Here is a 21,828-nt window from a genome sequence, read left to right as displayed (position 1 = left end):
AGCCAAAATGCCATCACTGGTTCAATGACGATGCCATTTTCAGTGCTGTTGGTCCTCTGGAGCACGTAACCATGTGGCATCCACTGGGATGGACCCTTCTTCATCGCCCCTGCAAGAAGGGAACTACCTGCCTCTCCTCAGCACAGCTTGTGAGCACAGCATGACCCTTCTCACCTGGCCTTGGGGGTGATGAAGGCTAGAAGGTGGCTGCTGTTGTCATCTGGGATAAAGGGGCTTGTCTGAGGTCATGCAGGATGTCTACAGTGAAGTGAAGAGCTGAATATGGGTTGTTCTGCCTAGGTTACAACACTGAGTGTGGAGATGAGTATGCAGGCGTTCCAGTTTTTGCACTGCAGCACCAATATTTGTCCTTACTGTAAGCTTCTAGGCAAGATAAAATGGAGGTCCTCTTTCTCAGGCTCTGAGGAGCCCTGATTTTTTTGAAGGAGATGCTTTTCTAGTAATGTTGCTATTCCCATGCATTAATGTTTAGCTTGTAGTGCAAAAACACAAACATTGCTGCGTAGCAACTTAAAAGCCAGCGTTACTGACATTGACATTTTTATCTTCTGTTTTTCAGAACAGGCCTTCCCCCTTCCTTCATGTATAGAGTTGCTTAAAATGAAAACCCATCACTGCCTTGAGAAACAAAGGATGTTGCGTGCAACACACAAAATCGACAGCTGAATTTGTTACTGTGTGGTCCTGTAACGCTCCCCACCCTGCAAAACTACCCCTTCTGCTTTGGGACAGCCAAAAGACGTAATGATGCCCTACTTAGCCAGACGCAATGAATATCCTCAGGTTTCTTGCCCACGATGAGCTGTGTTGAGGTTTGGTTGTTGGCACATAAACTGTTGTCCCTGTGCTCTTGTTAAGCTGACGCTGATGCTGTGAGCAGTTCTGTTAATGGCCCCAGTGATCCAGAAAAGCTCGTTTTGTCTAGCTTGCTTCTCTGAGCAGAAAAGGGAAATCTGTATGGTAACTGATGTCCGGACCTCTCTGGCTCTTTCTTCAGGGTTTGTGATGAAAAATGTTCTTTTGGTTGACAGAAGCTGGGACCAGAGATGGTGAAAATGCAACAGAGATTATTTCCCCTCTTTAAAATTTGTGTCATTTCCAGGCTGGAGCACATGCCGTCAACATGACCACCCCATCGGGTAACATGGCAGTGGGCTGTCTCACCGTGCGGGCATCTTCCTGCTTTCTACACTGCTACTGTGGAACAAACACTAATTGTACGCATTTGCTTGAGTAGTTTTTTGTGAAAATTGTTTATTGTGGGGGAAAATATAGACTAAGAACTACAGAAGAGTTGGGAAATGAAAAGAAATCTATCAATGATGTAGAAAAGAAGTGGGGTAGTAAATAATAATTAAAAACTTATCTGCAGATGTTCTGGTGATTCCACATCAGGAAGATATTACTCTAAATCTGGCAGACTTTGTTAGAAACTACGTACGTTTTTCTCCCCAGATTGCTTCGTGTTATGGATTGCAGATCCTGCTCTGAGACTTCCAAGCAAGCACATACAATTATGCAAGATAGTGAAAGAAGACATGCAGGTAGTAGTAATAATTTTTATTTGCAAACTGTACTTGCAGATACAATATTGCCTTTTGGCAACAATGACCAAAAAAAAAAAAAAAAAAAGAAAGAAAGGAAAGAAATCCCATAGAATTCAGCAGGCCTGTTCTGTCATAAATACAAACCTATTTTAGCTTATATCATAAGATAAACCAGAGATGGCTTTCTCTCTTTCTCTTTCAGTTGGTCTCACGGGAGACTCCTTTTTTTTTAAACAGCATTTAAGTCATAACTGTAAGGATACAAATTCCTTATTGACCTCCAGGGAAAAGTTTTGCATGCTTTATTGAAACACCTGTCATTTGTTGTAGATAGCAAATACTCCTCCCTTGCAGCCTATTGACTCTTCTTTTTCATTTTTTAATTCCTGTATTAAGGTTTCAGAATCACAAAGCCTTTTGTATTACAAAAACTATTACTTTATACACTTTATTATGGGTGAATCAAAGCGTTACTTTGGATCTGAAATCTAGTTCATTCTGGGTTTATTTAAAACGTAGATTTATGGCAGATACAGCGTGATGAAAATATGGTGCTCTTGGCTTTGCAAAAAAGGCAAAATGTGAAATGCAGAATGGATAAGCCAATATCAAGTCTGAATCAGGAAAATAATCTTAACTATCTTATTTTAGTGTGCTCAGAATATATGCACACACGACATTACAGTTTTATAGAAATTGCATACAATTAATGTGGATATAGATTCTTAAGTATGGAATCTAGATGAAAAATGCTAAAAATAAGCCACATGTCACATATGTATTTAGTAGGCTGCTAAGTAAATAAATGATTCTTTTCAGTTACTTTTGTAAGCAACATTTATTTAAAAGCTGTTTTTTTTTTTTTTTTTTTTTTTCTGGAACAATCTGAATGAAAACAATATTTGAGAAAATGTCAACATTGTAAAGAAAGTTTAATTTTCACCAAAATCTTTTGGTGAAACTGGCATGACTACCTAAAAAGTCTGTTCCTCTTGAATTTGTAGGGAGAAGGGGAGAAACCATCATCCAACAGAATTACACAGTTACTATGAAGTCCAAAACAAATAAATTGGTACTTTAAATATTAAGTGTTTCTGTAGAATTGGGAAAATGCAGTGAGAAAGAAAGGGATAAGTTTTATTGACGAACTAAAAAAAAAATCTAATACCTCCTCCCAACAACAAAAGAGGTTGCAGATGACATGAGAAGATCCAGGTTTCATAGGCAGACTTCATATGAACATCAAATTGAGGTGCTTCATTGACCCTAAGGGGTCTGAGGGAACCTATTTCTAAGTGTATTTTAAGGGAGATCAATATTCAAAACCAAATATATTTCCAAATATTCCAAATATCAGAAAAGGGGATAAATGACCATCTTTCTACACATTTAACAATAATTTATCAGGACAAACAATTTAACAGGACAAAACCAGCATGAGAAACATACAAGCATGTCCCCTGCCGCTCATAGATGGTTTAACAGGACCCATACTGCTCGAGTTCTCTTCCAACAGAGTTATCATTTGGTTGCTTGACACTTTGACAAGCTGTGTGACTCTGTTGGAGGATTTCATGGTACAGGAGAGAAAACACATCAACAGCAGCTATTCCCCTGGACACCAACATTTTTATAAGCACATAAACAGACCCAACAAATTGGATTAGCTTTCTTATTTCTAAGATTTTGTAAAGCGTGTGCTTCAGCGTACTGGAAAAACTGGCAGTTGCTGCTGTGCTTCAGAGCAGTTCTAAAACTGTTCGTAAGTGGGAAGTAAAAAAGCTGCTCACGTTGACATTAAATGTTCTGCAGTCAGTCAGAAAAAGCAAGAAATTTGGTTTGTAACAGTTGTGTTACACTCCTGGTGTTTTCTGAAACATCTACATCATGCAATATATTATTTTGTAGGAATTTTAAATTCAATGATTCAAGAGCTTAAGCACTACTAATGATACATTAGCATTTTTATATTTGATTTTCTGTAGCTTTTAAAAAGTAAAATGCATGAAAAGGCTTGTAATTATTACGTTGATAGTTTTATGCTCTAGGAAGAGATTATAGCACTTAAACTCCCATCAAAAAATGAACAATCAAAAAACCCACCAACCAAACAAAAAAATACCAAAAAGCTTGAAGACCTGAAACCTCAATCTCTGGATTATTTTTCTGTTTTGCAATATGAAAGTGTATTACAATACATTTTAGAATATTGTCATATTTTGCTTTCTGATTCATTAATCAGAAAAGCAGAAGTACATTTGTCTCCAGGAGAAAAGTGAGCAGATGCTTGACCAGATTATGCACCTATCAGTTATTAAGATATTAGTCATCAAAAACAAACAAACAAAAAACCTAACAAATAACCCCCCTAACTCATTAAATTAATGACTGATAAACTTAAAAACTGGTTATTTCCATGATAATTGTTTGAGATTCTCCCACTGGAAAAAGCTACACTTCTGATTATGACATAAATCTTTCCCATATGCAGTAAAATTCAACAATATAACTATCCTCCTCTATTTCTTAGGAGACTGTGACCTCTACATCTATAGTTGTGCATGAAAACAGAGACTGTTACATCAGTTTGAAATTGTTCCTGCTGTCATTGCAGAGTTTATATCAGATAAAAGATGAAATCCAAACACCTGTTAACTTCAGTAGGGAATTCAATTCTGTTCTGTGAATTTCCCCTATGAATGGAATCTGGCCCCCCCCCCCCCTTTTTTTTTTTTTTGATAAAACTCCCTTCTATTAGAAAAAAAATGTATAGTTTGACATAGTTATTTTGGCCAAGGAATTTCATCTCTCCTTGATCCAATGAACCATACAAATGTATGGATTATCTAAGAAATCACTGGAGATTTTCAGTTGTTCTAAGTCCTTGCACGCTAATAACCTAAGAAGTGAATTTCTTTTGTTAAAAATAATGTTTCTGAGTCTAGTTGTATTCTTTACAGCAAAATTGAAAGGTGCTTGGGAAAATGAAAGAAGTTTTGCATATTTAAATCAGAATCTGGAACATTTTAATGAATAGTTATAGCATGGAGAGAGATGCTTGCAGCATTAAGCAGCTACCCTTTACCGTTGGTACGAGTTGGAATGCATGGCTCCCCCTCTGCTGGCACCCCTCCTCCAAGGAACGCAACACATTTCCAACTTGCTTTGGATTAATCAGCTTTAGGTAATGGAGCAGCGGATGCTGGTCTTATTCTGTCATTAAGTAGTGATAAGGCTTAACAAAGACACCTCCTCTTTTTATAATTCGATTTCCCCATTTGTAAAATGATGGAGTAATAGTATTATCCTCTCTAAAGTCTGATGTAAGGCTTAATTAAATGTAATTAATGTCTTCATTAACTTCACATTAAAAGTAACATCTGTAAGGTAAAATTGTATTTAGAGGAATATGGTAATTAAATTTATTTCTAGAACTGTGGATTATCTTTCTCCTTGCTTTCTCCTGTCTTTCTCCTATCTTTCACACAGGCCTGTCTGGAGCAACACAGAAGCAAAATAATTAAGAGATGAGTGCTGACTTCTAAATCAGATAAAAAGGGATTGTTTGTGTTGTCAGACAGAAAAGCAAGTAATAGAAACATGCAAACTTTCACTGAAATACCATACTTTTTGTCTTGAAATCACTTTTTTTCATGTAGTGTCTCTAGCTGACTGATCTTCACACTTTAGATGTTTATTATGCTTCACAATTTCCCTTAGCTCATTTTGGTATACAAAAGTTGGACAATTCTGTTCTTTTTTTTTTTTTTTCTTTTTAATGAGAAGCATATTGGATTTGGTACTGTATTCTAAAAGAGAGAGTTGTATCATTAGGTATCAGCTATCAATGTTAGGTATCATTCAAAGGATTATACAGACTCATAGTTGCCAGGGCCGTAAAATGGTATCAATAAAGTCAGCATCCTTCATCCAGTTGTGGATGCTTGGGAGCAAGAAGGAACAGCAGAAAATGGCCTGGAGCATATGTGCTTCATCGACAGCATCTGGCTCTGCCACTGTAGAGTGGCTTTTTATTCTTATGAATTTCACAGCAGGAAGAACAAAGTGACAGCTGCAGATGTCAGTGTTTGTCTAACCTGCAGGGAGCTCTAGGACAGTCCTGACCTGGGCTCTGTCTTGTTCCTGAATGGAGGGGACAGGAAAATGTTATGAAAGAGCTGTTAATTGTTTTAACTCTTTATGCCTGTTGGAGAATAAAGGCAAATGCTGCCTTTCAAGGCCTAAATGATACCAAAGATGGGGTAGCTAATGCTTGAGATTCAGGGTTATTACATGGAGTGTTACGATGTTCGTGTTGGGGGTATTGACAGAGTTTTTATTTTAGGTGCCATTCTAACCATTGCACAAAGAGATGAGGGACACTGAGCACCTACCTCAGTATTTTAAGGTGGTGAAATGTTAAGATCGCACATAAACTATCAGTGAAGGTCACATTTACAAAACAAGACACAGGAAATTGGAATGAAGTGACAGTGAAAAGGACCAACCACTACCCTCCAGTGTGATGCTGAAACTAAGGGTTAATATGAGACACAAGCTGAGGCTATTAATCAGTAGGACTTTAGCATATGATTTTAATGAGATCATTACTTTAAAACATATTCCAGTCCTAGAAAAAAATGTCCAAATGTGACTTTAATGGCTGTATTTAATTGCTGCAGAGAATATTCAGAATATTCAGCTGTTATTTGATCATCTACCTTTAATAGAAACTTGTTATGTGACCCTTTAATACTATATAAAAATGAAAACTATAATCCACTAATAGAAGCTAATGTTGGACAAAGCAAGCCTAAACAGAAAGCAGATTTTTAAGTGACGGGTTGGTCTTGGGATCAACTTCAACTGACAGATCCCCACCCCTGGAGGTATTTAAGAGACGTGTGGATGTGGCACTAAAGGACATGGTTTAGTGGGATGTGGTAGCTCAGGTTGATGGTTGGACTTGGTAGTCTTGAAGGTCTTTTCCAACCTAGATGATTCTATGATAGTGTTGTATGGTCTGGTTTAAATGAAGCTATTGGTTTGATTTGGAAGTTGTTAGGTGAGGTTTAGACCTAACACTGTGCAGGATGTTGGGATAAACACTTCTGGTGTTGACTGATGGACAGTGATTTGATGAAATCTGTCTATAGAATTTATCTCCACTTATTAGGAAAATAAAAACTCACATTCTGTTTTAGTTTGTGGAATCCATGCTTTAGGGAAAAGGTCTCTATCCCATACCTCTTAATGAGCTATCATTGGAGCTATTCATGTCACCCACTCTCTGGTACTCAGTATGTATACATTTTGCTTCAAGCTTATTGCTATTTACCTCTTTCAAAGATGCTTAAAAAATGGAATTAGTTGGAGAAAAAAAAAAAGAAAGAGAACAAGTAAAGCAAAACAACAAAAAAGGACCTAACAAGACCTCAGGAAAAAGGTAGTGAAGCAGGATTCTGAAAAGAATGCACAGGAAGACAAAAGGAGGATGATGCAGACAGGTTGCAGGTAGAGGTGCCTTTGCAGACCACTTTGCAACTAAAGTTGGCAAAAGTAGTATTACTACTAGTGAGGTTACTGATAGCTTCTGTCTTGAGATTCATTGTTGGAAAAGCTCACTTGGGTCAGCTTTCTTGTCTCAGACATCAGCAAGTTTGAAACACATTTTAAGCTATTCAAGCTCTAACTTTCTTGATCTGATCACACTTGAAAGAGCTGCTTTGTCAGCAGAATGATGGGAACAGTGGTAATCAGTCCAGAATGGAAAAATTTGTGTGACACAGATAGCTCTGAAGAAGATAGATTTGGGATGGCTTAAGTCACAAAAGAGTCTTAGTGTCATAAGACCGGAAGAAAAGAGGGAATTATCTGGTTCAGAGTGTTAGCCAAAGAAAGAATATGGAAATGGTCAGTTGAAAGGGAGTCTGGACAAAAGTCAAGGCCTGGCCACAAAGCATGTTGTGGACCCTCTGAAGAAACAGAGTGAAGAAAGAAATGAACGCAGGTCTTAACCTGGAGACGTGGGACGCATTCTGTACTTCTGCTGTATGGTGCTGCAAACAATGGAGAGAGGCTGATGTGGAAATTTGAGGGAAGCAGTGTGCTTTTGAAGGTGTCAGCCTCTCACTGGGGAGTCTCCTTGCCAAGAGGTGCTGCAGGGAGACGTTTGCTGTGCTGATGATCTTCCCCAGGCCCATAAGTAACACCAGAAATTGGAGCATTTGTTTTTGGATTCTTACATAGAAACGGCCTAAGCACTAGTAAAGGTGTGTACTTTCATTGGATGTGCTTCTGCTGCTTTTCTCTATCATATATCAATACAACTAGAATGAAACCAGAAACTTGCTTTTTCCTTCTGCACTCTGGGAAGTTTACAAGACTGAGAAAAAATTGCTCTGTAGCAGATCTTCTGGCAGTTTAAAAGCTTCTGAAATAGAACTTAGTACTAAGGTAACTGTAGCTGGACTGAAGCTGAACTTTCTAAATTTACAGTAAATGATTAAATACAGTGAATGGAAAAAGTGGCTACACATGCAGACTTCTTACTTTTGCTGCTCATAAAACTCTCTTCTCTCTGAAATGCACATCTGCTTTCTTGTTGTTTGTGGATTGAAAAACAATAGCATGTTCTCGGGCTGCTGAAGGGATAGTACCCGACTTGACACTTTCATGAAGCAGTTTTCCTTTCTTCCCTCCAATCTGGTCTCCCATTAACAAGAATTTATGGAGTATTTGTGTATATACATGTTGAGGATGTGGGTAGATAGGTATATACGCTGGGTATATGAAAATAGAGTATTTAAGAGGCAGGTGTGTTGGGAAGCTAACAGGAAGAAATGGGATCACAGTGTCCCTGTTTGCCCACACCCTTTTCTTGCATGCTTCTTCTGTTGTCTTCCCACAGAATGACTGTGCTTAGGACAGATTTGAATACCATTTGTTTGTATGTTTAGAAGACAACTTTTCTTTAAACTAGAAAGAACAGGGTGGTAGCTATGGTAGAGGCATGTCTGCTTTGTACAGTTCCCTCTAGACATCTGACAATGAAGTCCATCAGCCACCCACCCAGTGCTCATTTAGATGAGCCAAAATGATTTTTGTAGACTTTACTTGGCATCATTTCATCCCCTCCAGCAACGCAAACCAACAGGATGTTCAGTGAACTGGGACGGTGGGTGACGAGTGGTACCGATTCCACCAAACACGCCGGTAGACAACTACTGCTAGCAGGACCCTGGAGGGCAGATCGAGCCTGTTCCAACAGAAGGGGCGAGAAAGGCAGGCTTATTTCCATGGAAAACCTTTGCAGAAAAGCTTTAAAATACGGTTTGTGCACAGACTGTTCTGCGAGGAAGAAAAAAATGGGGAAAAAGAAACAATACAAGACTCACCAGAGAAAAAGTTATGGTAAGGCTATCTGAGTGAGGTACTTTCTCGGGGTGAAGTTAACGAGTGTGTGTGTGAAACAAAACTCTAAGAAGACAGATTTGATCATGGAAGGAGAATTCTGTCACTTGCTCTTTGGGTCGATGTTACCAATTTTATGTCTAAAATGTATAGAAAAATGTTATTTCTCCCTCACCTCACAGCAGTGAGGAGGATAGGCTACGGGAGAGTTAATGTATAGAACATCCAGTGAGTATTCTGAAAGGAAATCAAATGTCATAAAACATAACCAGACGTAATAGAAATCCTGAAAACAGGGATTTAAAGGTTCTTCGTGCAGGCTTTCTACATGCTTGGAACTTTATTTAAGAAGCTATTCTAAGTACAGGAACACTGTTCGTAGTGTAAGCTGTCTTCAGTTTCAACAGAGATGCAATTTGGCAGTTCGTTCATCTGCAAACAGTCAGAGCAGTTTCTCAACCTTTTGCCCGTGGTGCACATACTGCTTTCTTAACATCTGGAAATGAACAACCAAATCATTTTGTTTGGTGTAATTTAACTGCCATAGCAACCAGATGACTACTAAAAATTTACAGACAAGGGAAATAGCTTTAGGAAAGTGGAATGGCAAGTAATCAATAGATGGACCCTTGGTGCCTTCCTGTAGTTACTGACCCAAGGTGTACCCTTAACTCAGGTGCAGATGTTTCCTTTTCACCTTTTTTGGAGACCCGAGATCTTCAAATGCAAAGTTTAACTTAGGTTGAAAGAATTGATGATACAGGACTTATGCAAAGATGCTAGACTTCATGGAAGTGATGAAGATAAGATGCTTCTTCTCTTCTGGAAACTCAACTGTATGAACAACAACTTAATTCCTGACAGCTGTTAAGGGGATACAGCTCAAAAGCCTTATTTTACATTAATCTAAAAATCCTTGTTAAGCCACAGGAGGTAGTGGTTTGATTTTAAAAAGTGCTGTGCAACTACTACTTATAATCCAATTACTGCTGATACTACTCCCTAGTTGGCAATCAGTGTTTTTTGAAGCTCATGTTTGCTCTGTTATTTGTGGTTTATGCTGTGCAGACATCCACAGAAGTTGTCAATTAGCTTAATTCCTCTTCCCCTGTTTCAGCATTAGCTCAATGTGATTCTCGAAATGGGAATGTTTGCATCAGTGTGAAAAAGGTTTTGTTCTTCTATTTATAAGCATTTACAGTGATATATCAACATCATGTTCAGCAGTAGGAACTCTTGGGAATTTCCTCATGCAAGCTACAAGGATTTTAAACCCAAAGCAAACACTTGCTTATTCTACACTAACAGCTTTCAACTATCTTGACTACAGAGCAATTAGATTGTGGTAAAATACATATGGATACCAGAAGGTTTAAATGTATTTTAATATGACATTGAGCAGCATGATCACTACCAGCAATAGGGTAACACAGGAAGATTTTGGTAAGTGCAACCCATTCTAAAATATTTGGTTTAAAAATTTCAGTCTGACATGCTGTCAAATTCTTTGCCTCCCATGATGCTATCTTTTATTAAAAAAAATAAAAACAAAAAAAAATCCTTCATATTCCTCTTGCTGTTACCCAGAAAAACTGAATAGTGAGAATTAAGCAACTTTGGGAAATAATTCTAATATTTGAAAACTACTTCCTTGCTAGCACTTGGAGGCATAACTTTACTACCAAATACGCTGGCATGTGAAATCTTAATGTGGGAATTCTTTTTACTCTAAAATTGCAAGGAATACATGCTAATGTAGTGTCAAAAGCTTTCCAGTGAATATTACAAAAAAGTGAATATTACAAAAGCCAGTGAATATTACAGCCTACAGTTCTGTGAAATTATGTTCAATATTCTATGTAAACCAGACTTTTCATTTCTGTCAGAGAATGTTTACAACTGTGGTTGAGAAAAGGAATGTGTAACAGTCGTAGACCAGGGAAACAAAAGGCAGTGACATTCACCTGTGATTTTACTTCTGAAGAAGAGAACAAGCAAGAGTTTTAGGGGCTAACCTACAAATTAAAATTTATAGTGCTGTTAAAATTTTAAATCTAGGACGTGCACTAAGCAACTCTCTGATATAGTTTAAAGTGCTGCAACTTAGAGTTGGCAAAACGGAATGGATGACTATTTGGCTGAAAACATCTCCTGGATGTGAGCACATGGAAATGGCAGGGAACTAGTGGTAACCTCTAGGAGAGGAATGGTAGTATGACCTTGTTCTGGCACCAAGCTTCTGCCCCTCTGTTTCCAGCACGGTAATTGTGTTCCCAAAGAAGTAATGAGGATGAGATAAAGTTATTTTAATGAGATCTAAGCTGCTTTTAAGGGAAAGCCTAAATTTGCCCTTAAGCTGATAAGGACAAATTTTGTTAGTTTTGTTACCTTTTGTAAAAGTAAATTCAGAAATCCTAGTTGCGGAAGCATTCTTAAACTCTAAATCTGCAAAGCATGTATTTTAAAGAAAACAGCAGAAAATGAAACTGATTTAATTCTTTGTGTATAGTGAGACATCCAGTTGAAAACAAAAGTTGCTGTAAGCAAAAAAAAAAAAAAAAAGATTGCAAACTGACTGAATGCTACAGCTATGCTACTGTTAAATGCTAACACAACTTGGTGATTTCCTTCCTGTTTTTTTATGGTGTGAGTAGTTCTTTGAGCCATCCCAAATGATGGAGAAGTATACATAGCTATCTCTCAACTAGCACACAAGCTTCTGAGAGACTGCAACATGAAATCAATATATGATTCCTCACCAATCTGTGAGTGCAATCCTCCATTTTCCTTCCTAATACAAACAAGTTGGAAGAAAGGAAAATTTGGGGAAGGGAAAACAAAGTCTCCCTTCTCAAGAATTTAGGAAAATGTGGTAAAAAGATTTAATTCCTTGCAAGATAGGGTTGGCTCATGTATGAAAAGCACATGTACAACTTGGAATTCAGAGCAATTGCTAGACATTGCAGTTTATTGCAGAGTTGGTAAAGAGCAATGACAGACCAATGGGTGAAATAATTTTCAAATTTTGTTAGATACTTATGTATCTTAGGTGTACAAGTAAATCCTCTAATGTCAACAAGACTCCTTGCAAGTGTAACTCAAAACCCAAACAGTCTATAAAAAATCTTCTTTAGGAGGGAGTTGAAGAATAGATACTTGTAGACTTTACATAAAATGCACGTTTCTTCTCCCACCTGTCTGATCAACACAATTGCATAAAGTTAGGATAAAGATATTCCTAACAGGAAAAGAAAAACAGCCTGAGTGCAGAAGTACTTTCTCATTCTGTTGACCAGAAGCATTTTCTCTGCAAAATGTCTTATTGCTAGTTTAAAAAAAGTAGCTTGATATGTATTTTTAAAATCCTGCTTTAATTGAAGTTTCAACACTCTAAATTGCATGTTTTACAATTTCAATGTAAACAGCGTGCCCACAGTGCCAGAGAAGAATGACTATTCTGTATTACAAAATCACAGTGAAAACTCTAACTTAAACTATCTTTGAAGTATTACACAATTTGAGATTGTTTCCCACCTGGTGTGTTACCATGTCACACAGAATTGAATGCAGGTGATTTAAGTTATCTTACTGTGATATGGAGCTCATTGTTAAACACAGTAGCTAGCAAATAGCAAAAAATGAAAACAAGTATTTGCTAGAAGAGAGTTAGTAATGAGTTATGCGGTTTCTTTTACAAAACTGAATGGAAAGTAAGTCTTGCATTCTGCCTTTGTCCATCAAATAAAACAGAATGGATAGAACGTGCATCGATCTGAACTTCTGAAAAGAAAGTGACTTACCTTAAAGTCTAAGTCGTCTGTTGAGGAAAGAACAACGCCCATATTCTTAGTGTATTCATTACAGAAGAATCCCTTCATTAGCAAAGCACAGACATTATTTTGTTTCATGGGCTCATGAAGAAAGGATACATTTCTGATGTGCTTTTTATCATCAAATGCTATTTCCAGAGCCATCCTGTTCCTATGAAGAGGCTTCATAAACAAATGAGGAAGTGATATATCCTATCTCCATTAGAAACATATGGGCAAAAGAATGTTTGCCATATGGGAAAAGGGACTACAATCAGTGAGGAAGTTAAGTGCTCAAGCTTCCTGGATATCATAGTAAAAAAAGGCAAAGTTTAAATTGGCTTTAAGTACATTGTATTTATAGTTCTGAACATGTGTTCATGCATTTTACAGCTATTCAACAATGACATTTCGAAATTTTACCATAATTGCAGAATTCCTCTTAGAAGCCAGAAAGGTAAATCGTTTTTAAGCTTTTGGTACGGTGTGACGAGTTTAGTAAGCTTATTACATCTACATTTCAATTCCTTGCAGATTCTTGACCAAATTATTGGAGTCTTTAGTAGTATGATGTACTTATAATTGCTGGGTCATATCCTGAAGTGCACAGGAGCAGCAGCTTAACAGATGGAATTGTGGAAGGCCTGTATTGATTAATACAATGCTCCGAGATTATTTCCTCAAATCTCTTTCTGCAACATTTACCTTCGTTGATGTCTGACACCCGGTTCCAGGAGTTAACAGTTATTACCAGAGTTGACTGGCTTTGATCCCTTGGAAAGCCAAAGTGGAAAAATGCATCTTTGAAATGTGCAAGGGCAGCTGATATTGGCTACTGTAAAAGCAGTCCCACCTCTAAGAGTCTCTCTTCTGTCATGAATCCTTTTCCTTTCCTTTCTCCTTTCCAAACCCAGTTTCTTCTTACATCTAACTGGGAACGCGGCAGAGCTTTAGTCTCTTAAAAAACATGAGGTACTATCAGATCTACTTCCTCAAGATCACCAAACATACTGCAAAAAGGAAACTGCATTGAGTTTCAAAGGAAAAAGTAACAAAAAAGGTGATTCAGTTAACTACCCTATAACTTTGTGAACTTTATCTCTCACTGTTTAAAAAAAAAGGAAAAAAATTACTATTCAAAGTGACACAATTATTTGATATTTAAATTCTAAATACTATCTGCAACTTGTCAAGTAATTTCAGTTTTGCTGGTGTGCATTACAGATAACAATACTGATAGCTGCCATTTCAGGGACCGTTTTGATTCTGGGATGAAGATTTAAGAATTCTTGGTATCAGGCAGGCATTATGGTCTCAGTTCTCTGAGCAACCTTTTGGGATATAGTACTAGAACAATAAGATCAACTGAAGGAAGACAAGAATTTAGGTTATGGTCATAAAAGTTTGAGACTCAGCTAGCACATATCACTAAGTTACCCCCCTTCCAGTTTGATGTTGTTCCTGAAGGTGGTATTCAGCCAAGACATTTTATGATGAAACAGTCCAAGTAGTACTCTAGGGCTATCATACCTCAGCAAAAGACAAGTTACTAAGAACAGCATGATGTGATTCCTCGTGCTCTTCTACGTAGCCGTGCTTCAGGACTACAAAAGTGTTTCCTATGAAGTATACAATGAGCTTAAAAGAAAATATGTAGGTTTTGAAAACTGAACTAGTGCTTTTTGTTAACAAAAAAGTTTTTGCCCTCTACCTCCTGCTAAAAAGCAAAGATCAACAAACAAATAACAGTATGTTCAACACTTTAGATATCCACTGCAGGCTTAACGTCATGTAAAGAGCATGCCTACAGCTGGAACTATTCCTAATTAGTTCTAAATTACAATATTCATTAGCAGACTTAAGAATGGATCTTCCACAACTAGACTAGTCCTAAGAAAAAAAGAAAAAAAATCGTTTTCCTCTTTAGTATAAAAATATAGCATGCACACACAGAAAACAAGAATTCTCTAAGCAAAGATGCCAGCTGTAGGTAAAAATTAAAAGACAAAACTGAAAAATCCAGAGCACGTCAAAAAGGAGGTGCTATTCATATACTTATGTCAACCGTACAACAAAGTTTCAATCATTCTATGCTATTCTAAAACGTAGATCCAGAAAGTACATTTGCATTTATTTAATTCTGATGATGTGTGTTGCTTAGACTAAAATTGCCACTGAACAGACTTGTTTACTATAATCCAGAAACGTCTAAGCTTGTTCCAAATATGATTTTTTTAAAATACAAAAGTAAATGATCACAGAATTACGTTTATGACTCAAGATCTGGTTCAACAAATTAAACTTTCCACAGACAATACATTTGTTTCCTGAGGTGGCTAAAAGTCATATTTCAGTTTCATGTTACACTACAATTAACATAAAAACGCTATGCACAAAATCAGATGTTAACTACAGCATACAAGCACATTTACAGAAGTCACCTAATTTAACTAGTACTAGTTCTGTTAATGAGTACACCTTAACAAAAGTCCTAAAATAATCTTTATACATTACAAAACAAGGATTTACAAAACTTTATTTTATTTCCAAGTTACTTCATTCTAAAAATGTTGAAACATAAAAAAATACCATTTCTTAAAGGAGTTTACAATAAAAGGCTAACAATCTGGCATGGAAGAGGTAAATATATGGAAACCTGTTTTAACAGTCACAGATCAGTCGCTGGTGATTAAAGAACACTTTGTTCTTCAAAGCTGGTAGGCACTTCCACGCAGCCAGAAATGTAAGTTATCCTACCACTCCTTTTCCCTCCCCGTACATAAAAATTTCCAATGCAATAAAAAAAATTGGATAAAAGGGTGGACAGGTGATCAAATAAAAACATTAACTAAGGTCTTTATTATTGTTCATCTTGTGTAAGTGTAAAGATTTTGTCCCAAAGTTTTCCTGACAAGATGGAGTTATTTGGCCTTTAAAAGTGTTAACTGAAATACCTCCCTTTTTTACCAGTATATGTTGTTTGCTCACTGCTGTATTGTTGGTTTATGTCTGTGACAGAAACTGGCTCTAGGCCAGCCCATGGGTCCTCAAGCATTGAAGGTCTGTAATAGTTTTCCACATCATTAGACACTCTTTTCTCTCTGCCAAGCGCTGTACCAAATGGAGTAGATGTCCTGGGTGATCCCTTTGGAAGAAAACCATCAAGTAAAGAAACATTTAATAGACTAATTCAAACTAAAATAAGTTTCCTTCTAATGTAGCAGAGCTTTGAAGCTTACGAATAATCTTCAAAGAATATTTACTATTCCTCACCTGCTCTTCCTCAGAATAAATTGGCTTTATTATACTTTAATTACAAGTTGTGATTTACCAGGATAAACACCGGTCTTCTCCAAACCACCTTTTTGCCATACTGCCACATAACTACAGAGAAGTTCCTCTGCTATTTTTCATACACTGCCTAAGTCAACAACATGTCTAATTCAAAAGCTGAACAACAAAACAGGGTGTAGAGGCTGAGGAAGAGTCAGAAACATTTACAGGAGCACAAGTCAAATATTCAGTACTTACAGATTGAGCACCAATGTATAAAGCAAATAGCTACAAATGACACGAGGAACTTGCTGTGAAAAACAATTTTTGCTTTCACCAAACTAGTGTTTTGTGAAATTTGAGAAAATGTAACTTTCTTTTGATGTGCAAATCTGAACAGTAATCAATGATTAAACAGGTATTACATGAAAGAAAAATCTTTTGCCTGGAAGCTTTTGATATTTTTTTTCTCCAAAGATCAGGGATCAACACAATTACTTCTACAAACCTGCGAGGATCTGCAACTTAAAAAGGGCTACAACAAAGCAAATTTAACAATTTAAAATAAATATTTTTAAATATATTTTTTAATATTTATTTAAATAAAATAAAATAAATAAAAGTTTTCAGCCATTGCTCATCATCCATTGTTCTTTTCCTCAGCTTCACTTCACTAAAAAGGGAGGTTTTGTCTAAAGCCACATCCACTCAAAATGGTTTGTTTTAACCAAGGCTAAACAACCTAGGCTACAGATACACAGGAGTTAGTCTACAAATGTGCCTGATGCATTCTGTTTAATTAAGAAAAGGATTCCTTGAGGCTGATGCTGCCTCTGACTTCGTAAAGGACTGTGAAAACACTGATTAAAGACTTTTTTTTTGGACCAACAGTGATGATATTTGAGTTTTACTAATAAACCCCACTAAATCTAAGTGGATCACATGAAACAATTTCTGCGTAAAACTGAGAAATACTGCCATATAGTGAAGACCCCTTTGCTTAGCTGTAAGCCACTGAAACAGCTATGTCTTGAATCTATTTCTGAAAATGTACTGACAGGTGGTCCCAATCATTACTGTTCTACGATTCCTAAAGCTTGATTATAATGGATACAAGACCAAACATGGGAACATCCTTGTCTAATTCACAGGGCGTTTGTTTCTAATGATTCACCACAGAAAATTAGGTTCTGCAGCTAAGATGATGATCTCAAAAGCGGAAAACTACTAAAAGGTAGAGAATTACTTTATGAAGTATAACATCAAAATCATGAGGGTAAGTTCAGAGAAGGACCTCAATAAAAGGTCTAAAAAACTTCCTACGGGGTAAGGAGTTGAGTCAACAATTACGTTATTGTTATTTAAGCACTCATGTTAAGGGTAAAGCACTAGTACGTAGTGCTTTCTATCTTAAAAAAAAAAAGCTTTAAAACACCATGTCTAATAGAGACTGTGCAACTCCTACATTGTAAAACAGTTTAAATGTGGAGCATATTTAATGTTATGTGTAATCTGCAGCACTCAGAAGAAAGCTGAACTGACTGACCTAACTCTCTGCAGAACCCAGTGACAGAACAAACTAAATCAGTGGCAAGACTCTTTTGGATGGATTTATTTTGTAATACAAAATTTCACTGCAATATAATGCAGGCCATCCATAACACCGACATTTTTGTATGCCTGACATCTATTATTATTACTAGATTATTATGTACTGCTATGTGATACAAGATTGATGGCTTTCAATAAGTGTTAAATTTGAACTTTTTTTTTTGTTTAGAATACTAGTCATTATGTCTTTTTTTTCCTTTCTATTTTCATTGTGAAAAAAATCAAGAGGTGATTATTCACATTACAAGCATGTGGAAAATGAAAACATACAGACCTACCTGTGCAAGTGAAAATGATGCCAATGACATATAAAAAAATAACAAAAAGCATCTTTTGGCACTATTCACTAACTTGCTGAAGGTGACAACACTGCCTTGAAAATAGGGACAATCATTTCCTTAATCAACTTTCTTCACCTGAATTTTAGATGCTGGCAGATGCACAGAAAGACAGAAACCCTGCTTGAACAATTTAACTTGTTTTTGTTTTTTAAAAAACTTTCGGTAAAATTTTCACCCCATTACGACGATTAGCTACGGCTTCACTAACTACTGTTTAGTATAGAAAGGGAAATGCTGCCTCTAAGTGAATTCTAAGAGGTGATATTCATGAGATTCAACAAACTTGTTTTCATAAAATCTAAAAGCAGGTGCATCCCTGTGGAAAAATTGAAAGCTCAGTTAAGTACTGGCCACACAAAGGTTATTCTTTAAGTTTTCTATTCATTTCAAAAATGAAATTCTACAAGCACAAAAATATAAACTATCTTTTGGATTTCCTAATGAGATTTTAAAGGGTTACTGTCACCTTTGAGACAGAAATCTTGTATTTCATGAATTTCAAAAGCACTGCACTTCTCTTACCGATAGCACCTACAGAAAACAAAGGACCAATCTGAAGAAATCTGATGTTGAGAACGTGCAATAAAATACCTCTACCGAAATCTACTGATGGCCTCATGAACTGAGATTTTTGTTGCCCATGTCAAAGAAAATGAGGACTCACGGGTTATGAGATTTCTTCCATCCATAATTGCCCTTCCAGGCAAAACAGTCCATGTGTATAAGTGTACAAGTACATGCACACACATCACCTTACTCCTAGGCAAAGCTACAGCCATACAAATGGCTTTCTAGTCTAGAAAGGCATCAGGTCACTGCTCTCAAGCTACTCACAAGGTCTGCAGAAGGAAAGAGAAGAGGAGAAAACGCAGACAGTCTGTGACCAGATTCAAACTTGTCTGTTCTTCATGTCAGGTTTCATTCCTAACACCAAGGACGAAGCCTATGGGGCTGTTCTTGCTCAGAGTTCCTGATATGAGCCAGGTCTGGCTAAAACTAAAGACAAAAGGACTTCTGCATATTCTTCTGCTCAGTTAATTTAAGGCAGGCTTTTAAAAAACACTTAGGTGAATATCCAAATGGTGACCTTATGGAGGGAAATCAGACATCAATGACTAAAACCCTCTCTCTTCACAATGTCAGAGCCATTTTAATGCAAAAATTAGATCCTACTACTGCAGTAGAAACCCCACAGCCTTTGCTTTTTTAGGATCCATACGCTTCTGCCCTGAGAGTGCCTTAGATGAGAAAGAAAATGTATAATGTTCTTAACGATCCTTTCACTGACTGAGATTGCTGTAAGACAGCTATCTGCACAGTAAAAAAGTAATCAGACTATTTTTGAATAGAAACAAAGTGTCAGTAAGAGGACCTTAAAATTTTATCGTCTGTATTGCATGTGACATTTCTTAGGCTTTTAAGGTTTCTCTAAGATGTATGTAGCTGCTTTATGCAATTAAGTTGGTGTCATCCCAATAAATGTCATCCCTATCTGTAGCACTTGTCATACACCCCTAGTAAACCATCCTGAAAAAGGCGTTAACTCGCTCAGCCTGTTGTTGATGACTCTTGAAAAAAAACTACTTTATATAAAGTTAAGCTTTCAGTGCAGTGCTGGGACTTTAAGCAGATACTCTACCATCCCAACAGATGTTCTCATTTCTGTTTAAAGGAAACTCGGCTTAGTTGTCTTTAGCAGATCACTACTTTTATCGATGTCCCGGAAAGCTCTGTATGTGATCGGGGCTGCTTCTATGCTGTCAGACAGCACAGGCAAAGGAAAACACCCAGCACTTCCCCATCGTATTACGGAAAAACTGATCAGAGGGAAGTAAACAGAAGGGAGAGCTGTCGGTTGCAGTTTGGGGCGGTGTCTCATTCTCCCTGTACCTCGGCACGCCGGGATATTAAAAGGCAAACTGCTACTCCCTTGCGAGTCCTCGCGTCTTCCCTATGGCGGAGCGGCGTCTGTCCTCTGCGCTCGGAGCCTCGCTGTGGAGGGGCAGGACGCAGCGGCAGCGGCCCCCCCACCCCCGTCCCGGCTGCCTCCCTCCCACCCTCCCCGCCCTGCCCCATACCTGGTAGCGCCTCTGGAAGCCCCCGGGCGAGCGCTTGAGCTGCTGCGGCTGCGGGGGAGCTCCGGCCGGGGACATGCCGCCGTAGGGAGCCGGGTAGCGGGGGCTGGCGCTCTGCGGCCTACGCGGGGTCTGCCCCCCAGGCGACGGGCTCCCGAAGCGGCCTCCGCCGTGGAAGCCGAAGCCGCGGGGCGAGCGGCCGCCGCCGTAGGGCCCGGCCCGGGGGCCGTAGGGCGGCGTGTGCTGGGGGCTGCCGTAGCCCCGCGGGGAGGGCGCCATGGGGCCGCCACCGGGCGGGGGGCTCCGCAGCCCGCCGCCGCCCGGGTACGGAGGCGTGGGGGGGCGGAAGCTCTGCCGGTACATGGCCGGGGGGGCCGCCGGGGCCACGCCGCTGCTGCCGGTCCTGGTGCCGCTGCCGGTGCTTCCTCGGGCCCCGCCGCCACGGGCCCTGCCTCGCGGGGGTCCGTGCTCACGGGGCTGCGGGCTCGCAGCGTTTCCGGCTCGTAGGTTCCGGGCTCGGACGGTTCCGGGCCGGGGAAGGCGAAGCGAGGAGCACACGGGGTGATGACGCGCTCGGAGCTGCTGGAGGGGAGGTGGCAGAAGTCTTTGGGCTTTTAACGTTTTGTCTTTTTTAGGCTTTGCATTGCGTTTGGAACTGCTGGCAGTTCTTCAGTAGAACGGTAGCTCGGGCAACGAGAGCTGTGGAACTCACAGAAATTCGTAAAAAGAGTCTCTTGGTGGAGAACCCCCTGTTTAGCAACATAACAGCGTTACTTACAGCATTCCTCTTCGTAGCCATACGAGCATAACTCCTGAGCGAATCAGGGAATGGATTTTTCAGATTGCCATCCCTGCAATGCAGCCTTACTTCATTTCAGTGCATCACAGCGCATGACTGGTGCCTTCAGAACAGCAGTGAACAAACATCAACTGAAAACACAAGGGGGGTTCATTCTTGCATTCACCGGTCTTGCTTTCCTTTAAACAACAGCTTGTTTGTTTGTTTCCTCTGCCAATGGAGATAACTCACTTTCTACTCCCAGTGAACTCTGCTCTCTACTGCTTAACAACTTCCCTGCGAAAACATGGAGTGTTGTCCTTGCAAAGCTGCAATGCAAACACAGAGACTAAACCCACTCACTTAGGAAATCTTTTGCTAACCCTTTACTGTTTTGTTTTCTCTAAAAGACCAATTTTCTACCTACTGTTATACATTCAAGAAATACCATGTCTATGCAAAGCAATTTATCAACATACTATCAGTTCCTCAGTCTGACCAGTCTTATTCCAGAAATTGATGGTTTCTTTTAATTTAAACCATTTTCACACCAAACTTATTAGAAATAAACATCATTACACAGATGTCGAGTTACACTGGGATAATTTTGCTGATGAATTTCTTCTCATTGACAAATCCTAATTGCTTTTAGGATTCTAAGCGTACAAGTCACACTTTCCATTACACATTGTATATCCAGCCAACAAACCTGTGATGTAACTTTTCCCTTTGTTCTTCCTCAGTGTCCAGGTGCTCTGTCAAGCAATACTGTGTTGTGTATAAGGCTCATTTTCAAGCAGTCAGAAGTTTTATCTAGATGCAGTTTTATCAAGATGCAGCTGTCATCCTCCTAGTGTATTTCCCATAAATAAATGCTGAACCTCTGTGCGGGGCTTTTTATCCTATTAAGACTTTTTTTTTTTGGGGGGGGGGGAGGATTGTTACAAGCCTTTCACTCTG

General features: G+C 38.6%; 1 protein-coding gene across 1 annotated transcript; it reads right to left on the bottom strand.

Moving 5' to 3' along the window:
• Positions 1-1,566: 1,566 nt before the first annotated feature.
• Positions 1,567-21,726, bottom strand: MPLKIP (M-phase specific PLK1 interacting protein). Its single transcript, XM_080580296.1, has 3 exons — positions 21,578-21,726; positions 20,094-21,197; positions 1,567-15,935 (listed from the first exon to the last, which is right to left on the bottom strand). The coding sequence occupies exons 2-3, from the start codon at positions 20,451-20,453 to the stop codon at positions 15,732-15,734; spliced, it is 564 nt and encodes a 187-aa protein (XP_080436422.1). The 5' UTR covers positions 20,454-21,197; positions 21,578-21,726; the 3' UTR covers positions 1,567-15,731.
• Positions 21,727-21,828: the final 102 nt, after the last annotated feature.

The sequence above is a fragment of the Anser brachyrhynchus genome, assembly GCF_964034855.1.
Source record: "Anser brachyrhynchus genome assembly, chromosome: 2".
In the NCBI taxonomy this organism is placed as follows: Eukaryota; Metazoa; Chordata; class Aves; order Anseriformes; family Anatidae; genus Anser; species Anser brachyrhynchus.
Note: the sequence above shows the minus strand (reverse complement) of the source record. Positions and strands in the feature narration are given on the sequence as shown.

What these genes read in the sequence shown, in the direction of transcription:
- MPLKIP (XM_080580296.1), bottom strand. Translation starts at nt 20,453, where the DNA reads ATGTACCGGCAGAGCTTCCGCCCCCCCACGCCTCCGTACCCGGGCGGC. An exon ending in GCTTCCAGAGGCGCTACCAG is followed by an intron (nt 15,936 to 20,093) that starts GTATGGGGCAGG and finishes TTTCTTCCAAAG; the next exon opens with GGATCACCCAGGACATCTAC.